The sequence below is a fragment of the Colossoma macropomum genome, unplaced genomic scaffold (assembly GCF_904425465.1).
Source record: "Colossoma macropomum unplaced genomic scaffold, Colossoma_macropomum, whole genome shotgun sequence".
NCBI classification, from domain to species: domain Eukaryota; kingdom Metazoa; phylum Chordata; class Actinopteri; order Characiformes; family Serrasalmidae; genus Colossoma; species Colossoma macropomum.
Window position 1 is genome coordinate 81,453 of NW_023495043.1, and position 11,319 is coordinate 92,771.

General features: G+C 44.5%; 1 protein-coding gene across 2 annotated transcripts; it reads left to right on the forward strand.

Annotated features, from left to right (window-relative positions):
* Nucleotides 1-1,090: 1,090 nt before the first annotated feature.
* LOC118800962 lies at nucleotides 1,091-6,545 on the forward strand. 2 transcript variants are annotated; one of them, XM_036561144.1, is made up of 12 exons: nucleotides 1,091-2,611; nucleotides 2,898-3,122; nucleotides 3,234-3,437; nucleotides 3,546-3,693; nucleotides 3,804-3,961; nucleotides 4,071-4,214; nucleotides 4,325-4,547; nucleotides 4,665-4,790; nucleotides 4,893-5,053; nucleotides 5,174-5,350; nucleotides 5,469-5,683; nucleotides 5,787-6,545. In XM_036561144.1, the coding sequence occupies exons 1-12, from the start codon at nucleotides 2,598-2,600 to the stop codon at nucleotides 6,401-6,403; spliced, it is 2,412 nt and encodes an 803-aa protein (XP_036417037.1). In that variant the 5' UTR covers nucleotides 1,091-2,597; the 3' UTR covers nucleotides 6,404-6,545. The 2 variants fall into 2 exon arrangements, with proteins under 2 accessions (XP_036417037.1, XP_036417036.1); XM_036561143.1 differs by having other exon boundaries at nucleotides 1,091-3,122.
* The last annotated feature ends 4,774 nt before the right edge of the window (nucleotides 6,546-11,319 follow it).

The following is an 11,319-nucleotide window of genomic DNA, read 5'->3' on the forward strand; positions in this document are numbered from 1 at the left end:
CTGATTTTTCCAGATATTTGTCTGAATGATTTGTTTTCGTGTTACGTATTTTGCGTATCTGTACTGGGGAATCGCTTATTGTGAAGTGTTGGTTAATTGTATACTGTCACTTTAAGAGTCAGGGTCTTGCTGTGCGGCTGCGGCGCCTCCAGTCTGCGAAGTGCAGACTGAGAGGTGGTCTGCGCTGCTAGCGGCGGTGGCTAAAACCCTCATTCTATCCCTGTAAAGTGACACAGAAGAAGCTGTGTGCAGTTCTAAGCGCTGCTAGTGAGGCTGTGAACATGGAAATCTGCCGTAGCTCAAATGTGAACTTCGTAAATGTCATGTTTTCCAGTTTTATCTGAGGCACGTGCTTCTCGGCTCTACGGGGGTCCCCCATGTGCGCTCTGTTAACAGGGGGCTTGATGACCTGCGTGTGCTGGAGAGGGAGAGAGAGAGCAGCGTGAGTGGTCAGTCCTAAGCTGTGCGCTGTCTGCAGAGCTGTCACGGGTATATTTAATGTTCATACAGCATCAGCTATGATGAAGAGAGCCAGCAACCAGCAGCAGTTGTGGTCCGAGTCCTTTGTTCAGTCAGCGCAGCGCAGCGCTCATCGAACACAGCGCAGACTATTAAGGGGGTCAAGGTTGTTCAGTGGGACCGCTTTAATAACACACAGGTCCCCACGAACACAGTGCGCCATCACTTTAAGCCCCCTGGTCTCCCAGTGGCCAGGACCTCTATAGCGGCCAGATTTCAAGGTTTAGTCCGAGGAGGGGGGCTTAAGAGTGGGCTGTGATGGTGTGCAAGGTTCTTGGAAAGCCTAAGTTTTTCAGGGGTCCTGCTCACCTCGAGGCAAAACTCCCCAAAATGTATCTGCTAGCACCTTTTAAAGGGGCGATAAAGCTTTGGATGGAGCGCACATTGAATAAATAAAAATAATAATAATTATAAATTATAAAATTGTAAAAGGCCAAACGACTGCCAAAAAAAATCTCCATAAAATTAGAGTAAAATATTTAATATATTAATATTAAAATATTAAAGTAAAATACTTTTTTTCAAGAAAAGTATAATAATTTTATGGACATTTTCAGTAAAGATTTTGCAGAAGAAACTGTTATTTTACAGATTTTTCCTAAATGATTGTGATCAAAACCTTCAATAAAGTGATGCACAAATAGTTGTGCAGATTAAAACTGTTACCTTACAGATGTTTTTAAATTACTGCCATCAAACACCTTCAGGAAAGTAAAGGTCACTAAAAGTTCTGCAGACAAACACTGTTGTTTTACAGACTTTTTCTGAATCATAACAAACACCTTTAAAATTAATAGCACTAAAGGTTCTGCAGAGGAACACTGTACTACTATGTTTTACAGTTTGTTGGCCTTGTTTGCCATTTTGCAAAGCCTGACTGGACAGAGGCCGAACATATAATGTCTACCAAATTCCTTCATTCTACTTATAGACACAGAGAAAATCTGCTTCAGGTACGTTTATTGACATCGACAACATTAACATTCAAGCAACATTCAATTTAAAAAATGGGCCAAATTTGTGCCCCCACCAAATAAAGCACTTTAGTAGATCAGACATGATGGACCAGACGTCACAACATGAACAACCTGTCAATCATTCAAATTAAGCAGACAAAATATGAAATTGTCATTCTAACGATGTAAGACAAGGAAGGAAAACACACAAATTTATTGCATCAGATTGAAGTTACGAATGTCCTCTTTTAGAATATCAACACCAAATCTGTTTATGGTGCCCAGAAGCTGAGAAATCTGATCTTAAGTGGGACTTTTGTATTGCTGAGCCAAGGCTTTTTATAGGACTTTGCCCCAAACTTCTGTAACTCTGTCTACGTTTTTAAAACACACATGGTCAAAGTGGGACGGTTTCTGTTTATGTTCAAGGCCTCAAGGGGGAGACTTCACTGAAAGAAAGGTGCAGAGATGAGACGTTGCTCATTTGAAATACATCTTCAGCTGAATTTTGATACAAATGCTTTACAATGTTCTGCTTTATGTGGCACATTTCATTGTCCCAGTCCTGCATGGTAAAGCATTGAGAAGCTGGAAGAGTCAACCACAGGGTTGCAGACTCAGCTTGAGAGAATCCTCCTGCAGACTGTGCGGCCCAGTTAAACTCCAGATGTCCCAAAGACTTTTCCTTCTATTGTTACAGTTAAAAAAGGTCTTTATGCTTCCATTTAAAATGTGCAATTACAGAAAGTAATTGACTGATACACAGAATTCTGAAATCTGTACAGGCTGCATGTTTTATAAGGTGTTCCCACGTACTGCTGAAACTATGTAAATTGACCCATTGTTAAAGGTCCATGCAATGGCTGTCAGCAGGACACTTAAGCATTGCTGGCTATTAAGAATGGGTGGGAATGGGGCAATCGAGTGTCCAGGCAGCTGTTCACAGGCAGCTATTAACGCAGGGAGGGGCAGGGGCAATGGGGCGGGTCATGAATTCACAGGCACATATAAAAGTGGCCACACTGAGAAATCTCCTACTACTGCCTCTTGCTTTGTCAAGGCCGGTTGCTTTTGCCTCGCTGTTCATCGCTTTTTGCGTGGTTGATCTCTCTTCTTCTCCAGATGGCTTCTGATGCGTAAGTACAGTCTGCTTATCCATCTAAAACTGTGTGGTATCTACTGTAGTAGAAATAGGCCACTTTTTCCTTAAAAAGCTCATTACTCTTCGTCTAAATAATCTTATTGTAAACAGTTTGTTTTTAGTATAACCTTTTTGAAGGATACACAAGTTTAGCAGATGCTATTTTACTTGGGTAAAAAGAAGAGAGACAGTTTTTTTTTCTTATTTTCTAATTCTTTAATTTATAATGTCTATTTTTTTCTTTCCTGTTTCTTCTCTCTTTCTCTCTTCCTTCCTTACAGCCAAGCTCGCAACAGGACCTACCTCCTGTGTCCTGTTTGCAAGAAGACTCAGTGGAGTCTTCCTGTTCACCTGAGGAGGTCCTGTATGAAGGACTCTCCAGGTGTGGCTATTGAGAGGGTTGTCGATGCTGCCAAGAAGGAGGCGAATGAGTTGCTTCGCCGAGGCCGTGTCTGGGAGTACGGCCTCATCAGGAAGATCCTGGACAGCCCCGACCCTGTTGGCAGGTACGATGCTGACTGTTTTACTCTCCTTGCACTTGGTTCATTTAAATTCACCACATGACATTTTTCTTTTATTCTGAGAAGCTAAATTTCCATTTGTTTTTATTCTAATAGGATGATTAAGGAGCTGCAGGACAGGGGGAATGTTGTGGTCAACGCCCCCCACGAAGACCCAGCCCCCGCCATTCCAGCCAATCAACCTGCAGCCCATGCTCCATGGACTGCACCAGTTGAGGCTGAGAGTGAGGCTGAGGATGAGTCTGGGAGTGAGGCTGAGGATGAGGCTGGCTCTGAAAGCCCCGGGGAACTCTACCAGTGGTGAGTGTTTAAATTTCTTGATTTCTCATCTTCCTTCCGGATTTGTCCTGATCCACTGTGTTTCTGGTGCAGAAAACATATTTAATACATGTTCTCTTTGTTTTGCAGCCCCACGACTGGGAAGAAGACGACTTCACTGAGGGAGAGGATGTCCATCTTGGGCTTGTACGACAAGCACTCCATCGACCATCCTCTCCTAAGGAGTTTTGCCAAGTATCTTCAAGTTGACTTGGCCAACGAGAATTTTAAACAGGAGGTAAGAATACAAATGTATTAGTTCATAACAGAACTTATAAGGGCATCGCATAATGAACTTAGACCACAACATGTTCTAGACTAAATCAACCACATTCTGCTTTGTTCTAGGTGGAGAACGTTGCTAGGTTCATGTATTACATGGACCCCAAGCGGCCCAGCCTTCTGTTCGTCCGTCAGCGTGAGCGGACTCGAGAGTATTTCAACAAGCTCTCAGAGGTTGGGCTCTGCAAGCAGACGGTCCAGAACTACATGAAAAGTGTCAAAAGGTAAGCGGTTTATGGGTGATACTGGTAGACTGTGCCGCACTGCGAGACCTTTGAAATCATAGGAGCTGACTGAATTTGACAATGTGACTAACTTTTAATTCCTTTGAAGGTTCTTGAAGTTCCATGTCGGGAGCACCAGCCTCTGCTTTGAAGACAGAGCTCTTCATGAGGACTGCAAGAACTACCTCTGGTTCCTGTCCAACATGCAGGCAGCGGCATGGAAGCAAGTCAGCAAGGAGGTGACTAGAAGGAGGTCAGCATCTTTGATTTTTATGTCCATTTTATTAAATAATAATAATAATAATAATAATTGCAATTATGCAATGAATTGTTTGTAAATAACACCTGATTTTATTTTCACAGGGTTGATATTCTCAGTGAGGGGGGCGTTGCGCTCACACAGTGCGTTGCTGTGTTGGACGCCGCAAAGAGAGATTTCCTGGCTGTTATGGGGAAGCTGAGTGGGCCAGGGTGCTTTCTTGGCCACCAGCTGACCCAGGCAGAAGTACAGCTGGCCCTCTATTACCTAGAGGCCGTTGTGATTCTGCGGCATCTTCAGCGGCCTGGAGTGGTCGAGCACATGACTGTAAGTACTAGCGTTAGCACTAAATACATGTCATTTCATTTTTATCGATATATATATTTGTATGTTTTCAATAGACTCATCGTTTAACAAACACATCCTCTTTGTTGTGTGTCGTAGGTCACTGAATGGGTGCAGCGAAAGAGGGTTCCTGGACACGGTGGTCATGTTGTGGTGGGGGTGAAGGAGCATAAGACCTCCGTAAGACAGGTGGCCACCTTCGCTCTCTCCCAGGAGGAGGAGATGGTAAGATCCTTCGTGTGAAGCTTGTGCTGTTATAAATGCCGTGACAAGTGTGAAAGCGTCTTGTGATGAAACCAGATTTTAATGGCTCTCTTCTCTTCACAGTGGTTTGATTTGTACTTCACTGAGGTGCGCCCAGTTATGCTGGGAAAGAAGAGGAAGCGTACGGAGGATGAGACTGACGAGTCGGAGGAGAGGTTCTTCATCTCCTCCACTGGCAGTTCCATCTATAACACTTCCAATGACCTGGAGCGGCTGCACAAAAAGTAAGTGAAACTGATTCAAATGTCTTCTTTACGTTGCGTACGCTTCCAGTACAGTTTGAACAAATCCTGCGTCAGTAAGTTGGATGTTGCATTGATGAATTTATTACCTTTATCTCGCAGGTATCAGATGCCGAAGGTGACAAGCCAGATGGCCAGACGGGCTTTTGAGACGGCCACCGAGAATATGACCGATATTGAGAAGTCCATGGTGGCAGACTACCTGACCCACAGTTCAGCCACTGCGGAGAACGTGGTGACGGCTAGTCTGCTTCTTAAGAGGCTCCTCGGTGGTTCCGAGTGAGTATCTGTTCATGCTTCCACTACAGCATCGTCCCCGTTGTTGTGTTTCGGTGTTTTATATTGATCTTTTTATGACACAAACTTCTCTCACCATCTTTTCTTTTGTTTTCTGTAGTTCTAGTGAGGAGGGAGGAGCCCGCACTGGCAGTGGCTGTTCTCCGCTGGATGACCAAGCTGCCTATGACTTGCTTGTCAAGTCCTATCCAGTGATGGTCGATGGAGCTGCGCCCAAGCGCTCGGTGCGTGCATCGCTGACAGGGGTGCACGAGCGCTACTGTTATGACCGCTGGCGCGGTGACCAGCTTCAGCGTCGTGTGCAGCATGTTCTAGGTGCGTGATTTTGACATGTCTCCCTGATCCCATTCACAGTCTTCACCCATTCATTCAGTTCGGTCTGAGTGTGTTGACTAAATCCTCTTTCTGTTCTTCACAGAGCACTTTGGCCGGCGGCTCCCGTCTGAAGCCAGAGTGAGAAGCTGGATTGAGAAGCAGGGATGGACTGCAAACGTTCCAGATGCAGCCCTTGTTCTCAGGCAGTGGAAGCCAGCTGGGGGGGTTGACACTGCTTTAGATAGCAGTGCAGTTAAGAGGCTGACCAGGACCCAGAAATGGAAGGGTCTTGTCGTAGCCAGTATTGAAGGGAAGGGCAGGGGGGTTTTAGCCACCAGGCAGTTTGCTTGTGGCGAGGTGGTCTGCGACTACCACGGTAGAGTGGTGTCAAGGCAAGAGGGGCTACGTGTTCATCAGGCCACGGCAGAGAGAGAAAGTGGGTACCTGTTTTTTTATAAAGATAGAGCAGGCCAGGCCAAGTGTGTAGATGCGCATGAGGAGGAGTGTCCATGCCATCCAGGGAGGGCCACGTTTGGTCGTCTTATTAACCACTCCTCCGAGAGGGCCAATCTGAGGCCTAGGCTGTACAGTGTTGATGGCCTAGATGTTATTTTGTTTTTAGCTTTACGGGACATTAAAGTAAATGAGGAGCTGTTGTCTGATTATGGGGTGAACAGAAAGTCTTCTGCTGGGGAGGGTTTGGATTTACTCTGGTTATAGGTTGTGTCAGCTAGCCCTCCTGACAGAACTTTGTGAATACTGTATATAATGTAAATAATGTGTATATACACTTTATCATACGCAAACTTCACAAGGCTTTGTAACTTCTTCAAAATCAAAAATAAAGTGGCTGTTGCTGACATTTGTGTGGTCTTGTGTTTTTCTTTGAAACATAAATATTTCTTTTAAGTAGTGTCTGACACTCAGGCTAGAGTAAGAGCCACAGTTATACTGTCGACTATAAATACATAAGAATGCACACATGCATGTATGTATTCACACATATAAAAGAATCCCTGTGTGGTAGTAGTTGGCATAGAGACCCTATCAAATCCATTCTTCTATGTAAATCCTTCTGATGTTTTGGGTTATAGAAATAATAAAAACACCTCTTTCTCTCTCTCTCTCTCTCTCACACACACACACACAGTAAAGCGTTGCTTTAACACAGTGTAAATACAATCATATGAGCACATACACATGAAGTTTGTATTATTGAATTTATATACTTATGCATGACTTTAGAGTGTCCAAGGCACATAGCAAATGGGGGGGTGGGTGTTACCTGGCTGAAGAAACTAGCCAGGTGTGGATTTTCAAGCACACAATAGGTCACACCCATCCCCCCCATTTGCTATTGTCCCCTTTGCACACATTAACAACAGATCAGGACTGGTCACACAGCTCTTTTCAGTGTTGGGGAAAATATACTGACCAGGTCAAGATCAGAGTTTATTCCAGGTTCTTAGGATTTTCAAAGCCACAGGCACTGGCTTCAACCTCCTCATGTCCTTACACACACACACACACACACTACAACTTTTCTTAAACACAAGTGTATACATATATACGTATGCATTAATTTATATTTTGTTTTGAGTGTCTAAGGCTAACCCTCTGTGTGGCTCTTTCAGCAAACAACACCCACCTCCTCTGTAGCTTCTGCAGCCAGGTCACACCCACCCCCCATTAGCTGTTTTGTTTTACTAAAAAGTTCTTTAACAATCTGCATCATTTAATGAAACAGCATGAACATGATTACATTTAGTTAAAATTACACTTCAAGCAAACTTTACAAACTATAATTAAGCTGACAAAACTTATAAGCAATCAGTAAATGTCATCAGAAAGGCATCAAATTTGAGTTGTTTTAACTCAAAAGAGTTGTATTTATAACAATCTACATAATTTGCTTAAGTAGAAAGAACATGATTCGTTTTAGTTAAAGTTACACTGTTGAAGTAAATTCTGCAAAATCCAGTTAAGTTGATGTTGCTTTTAGATAACGAGTAAATGTCACTCAAATGACCTCTGAATGTAGATCATTTCATTTCATGCAACCCTTTGATGTAAAAATATGAAGTCAAATCAAAGAGTCATTTTTTTTTTGAGTGTGGCTTTGAGCCGTTTCTTGTTTGAGCCTTCATTTTTGGTTCTTAAGTAGTTTTGGGGCGATTTCTCTCTTTTCTTTTCATTTCGTTTAAATGCCCACCTGGGCTAAGTACGGTACCGGTCACCCCTCCACAAAGGTGTGACAAAGGGCTGCTGTTTGCAAGGCCTTAAGTTGAGGAGTTCACAGGTGTGCCAGGTTGGGCCTAATCAGCTCGAGAGCTTCTGGGAGTTGCAGTTCCCTGAACTGTGGTGCCTTGTGTACCAAGGTTAAAACATATTTGTTTTTTGTTAAGATTCCAGCAAAATCCTGATTTTTCCAGATTTTTCCTGATATTTGTCTGAATGATTTGTTTTCGTGTTACGTATTTTGCGTATCTGTACTGGGGAATCGCTTATTGTGAAGTGTTGGTTAATTGTATACTGTCACTTTAAGAGTCAGGGTCTTGCTGTGCGGCTGCGGCGCCTCCAGTCTGCGAAGTGCAGACTGAGAGGTGGTCTGCGCTGCTAGCGGCGGTGGCTAAAACCCTCATTCTATCCCTGTAAAGTGACACAGAAGAAGCTGTGTGCAGTTCTAAGCGCTGCTAGTGAGGCTGTGAACATGGAAATCTGCCGTAGCTCAAATGTGAACTTCGTAAATGTCATGTTTTCCAGTTTTATCTGAGGCACGTGCTTCTCGGCTCTACGGGGGTCCCCCATGTGCGCTCTGTTAACAGGGGGCTTGATGACCTGCGTGTGCTGGAGAGGGAGAGAGAGAGCAGCGTGAGTGGTCAGTCCTAAGCTGTGCGCTGTCTGCAGAGCTGTCACGGGTATATTTAAATGTTCATACAGCATCAGCTATGATGAAGAGAGCCAGCAACCAGCAGCAGTTGTGGTCCGAGTCCTTTGTTCAGTCAGCGCAGCGCAGCGCTCATCGAACACGGCGCAGACTATTAAGGGGGTCATGGTTGTTCAGTGGGACCGCTTTAATAACACACAGGTCCCCACGAACACAGTGCGCCATCACTTTAAGCCCCCTGGTCTCCCAGTGGCCAGGACCTCTATAGCGGCCAGATTTCAAGGTTTAGTCCGAGGAGGGGGGCTTAAGAGTGGGCTGTGAAGGCTCAGATGGTGCAAGGTTCTTGGAAAGCCTAAGCTTTTCAGGGGTCCTGCTTGCCTCGAGGCAAAACTCCCCAAAATGCATTTTCTAGCACCTTTTAAAGGGGCGATAAAGCTTCGGATGGAGCGCAAGTAGTTATTAACCCCGGTAAATGTCATAATGATTTATGACTTATGCGTGACGTCACATGTGAAATATGTAAAGTATTTTCCCAGGGGGTTGATGTGTATAAAAATGTAAACATCAGTGGTATGACATCACATGTGAAATATGTAAAAAAATTTGCCAGGGGTTGGTGTGTGTAAAATGTAAACATCAGTTATATGACGTCACGTGTGAAAATTGCAACTAATTTTCCCAGGAGGTGATGTGTGTAAAAACTGTGAACAACTATTGTAGGTTGTAAAGAATTTTTTTTTCGGTGATAAAATGTTCAATTTTCCCCAGGGTGCGTGTTGGGAGGGGTGGCAAGCGTGAGCAAATTTTCCCCCTTGAGAAGTGTTAATGAAAAAAATGATGTGAATTTTGTGTAAAAGTTTAAAGGGGTGTGAAAAATTAAGAGTAAGGATGAAAAAAAAAGATGCGAGGACTTACCGTCGGTGGGGTGTGGTGGGGTGGGGTGGGGTGGGGTGGTTGGGTCGGGGTTGGTGTGTGTGTGTGTGTGTGTGTGTGTGTGTGTGTGTGTGTGTGAATGCTTTTTGATAACTACCCGAGGTTTGCCCGGTATGATGCGTGGGAATAATTTTCAAAAGATTCCCAGGATGTGTTTTGGAAAAAAAGATGTGTTTTGGAAAAAAAGATTCCCATGATGTAATGGTATGACGTAGTTGTTGTTGTTGTTGTTGTTGTGTTTTTGAGTGACAGCAGCAAGTGGGGGGCCCCGTTCTGCTAAGCGTGACTAATAATTGAACAGGTGTCGTGGTGTTTTTCTCCTCACAATACTATAAAAACTGGCCGTAAAAGAGACAGATTGGTGCGGAGAGTGACTTTTCTGCAAAACCATCGTCGTGGATTCTCCAAACAGACCGTCTAAGGTTCAAGCCGGATCTCCGATCTTGAATTCCTTGAGCAAATGGCGCTATCGCACATTCATTCGGGACAACTTACAAAAGCGTGGAATACCTTATTTCGTGTGGCCAAACAGCATAAAACGACTGAAACTGAAGGAGCCACCCCTGAGGACCAGTCAAATTTTGAGCGCGAGGAAGGCCTTCGTTCGCAATGACATACCTAAACACTACTGGCCCCGTTCGATTCGGGAAGAAAACGATGTTACACCTTCGCAGAAGAAAAAGCAGGAAATCGACAGATTCAGAGCGGACGACAGTCTGTTTAAACCAAGCATAAAGAGGAGATGTCTTTCGATGACGTATTTGACAATTTTGCCGAAAGAAACCCGGCTGAACAATCACTGCATCGTTTTCCGTCAGAGCAGACTGTTTCACAGTGACAAGCCGACTGAAGTCTCCATTTCTGAAAAGGAGTTGTACCTGTTAAACCAGACCGTCCCGAAAACGAATGAAGTGGGGGAATTGCATGCTATGATCTTACAGGCCAGAAACAGGTCATGCATGGTTCGCGACACAAAACAAGACCGAACTGTCCAGGTCTGCCACAATCACACTGAAGGTCAGATCCGCGCATTATTTGCGTCAAATCACCCTGACCATCACAGGGCTCAAGACCCCTTTTAGTTTACCTACAGAGTTCGACTGGAAGTGTGCACGTCACCTGTGATAAGGCACGAAAACGTGTGCTCCAGCGATGACGACCAGCGGATTTTTTATTTTGCCCCTACTGAAAAAGAAGAGCACGTCCAGCTGATTGAAATTACTTTGCGGGAGAGCGAACTACTGGATATTTATCACGCGGTCAAACATGTTCTGACAGGTAAGAAAAACGCTTTTTTTCTTAAGAATTCATTTTGACCGTTTGAGGTACCGTAGTTTGTGAATATAAGCCGTGAAAAGGGTTATACCGTTTCAAGTTGCAGCGTGTGGACGAAGAGTAAGCATGTACGAGCCCGTTAAACCTTTTAACGATTTTCTCTCTCTATCACCAGCCAGCGTAATATGCGGTTGCGACAGCTGTCATATTCCACGCCCGACGAGTCTGATGTCTAAATACCAAGATGACAAAACAGCGATGCGCATGTGCGAGGACATGCCCAGCAGGAGAGATTGGGGGTGTTCCCCCACTCACCAGCCAGAGCACGATGAAGAGAGTTCTGATCTAGACCTCGTGGAAGGACAAAAAAGCGGCGAAAATGACATTTCAGATTCGACCAGCGCCAGCGAGGTAGAAGAAGAGGAAGAGGAAGTCTCCGGCGTGACCGATCTGGACAGCGATGAATTTATCGTGGTGGACGAGGACGGCTTACAAAGCCGACCTTCTTCGCCGGCTGACATCGAGCAGCGTGAGAGAGAGA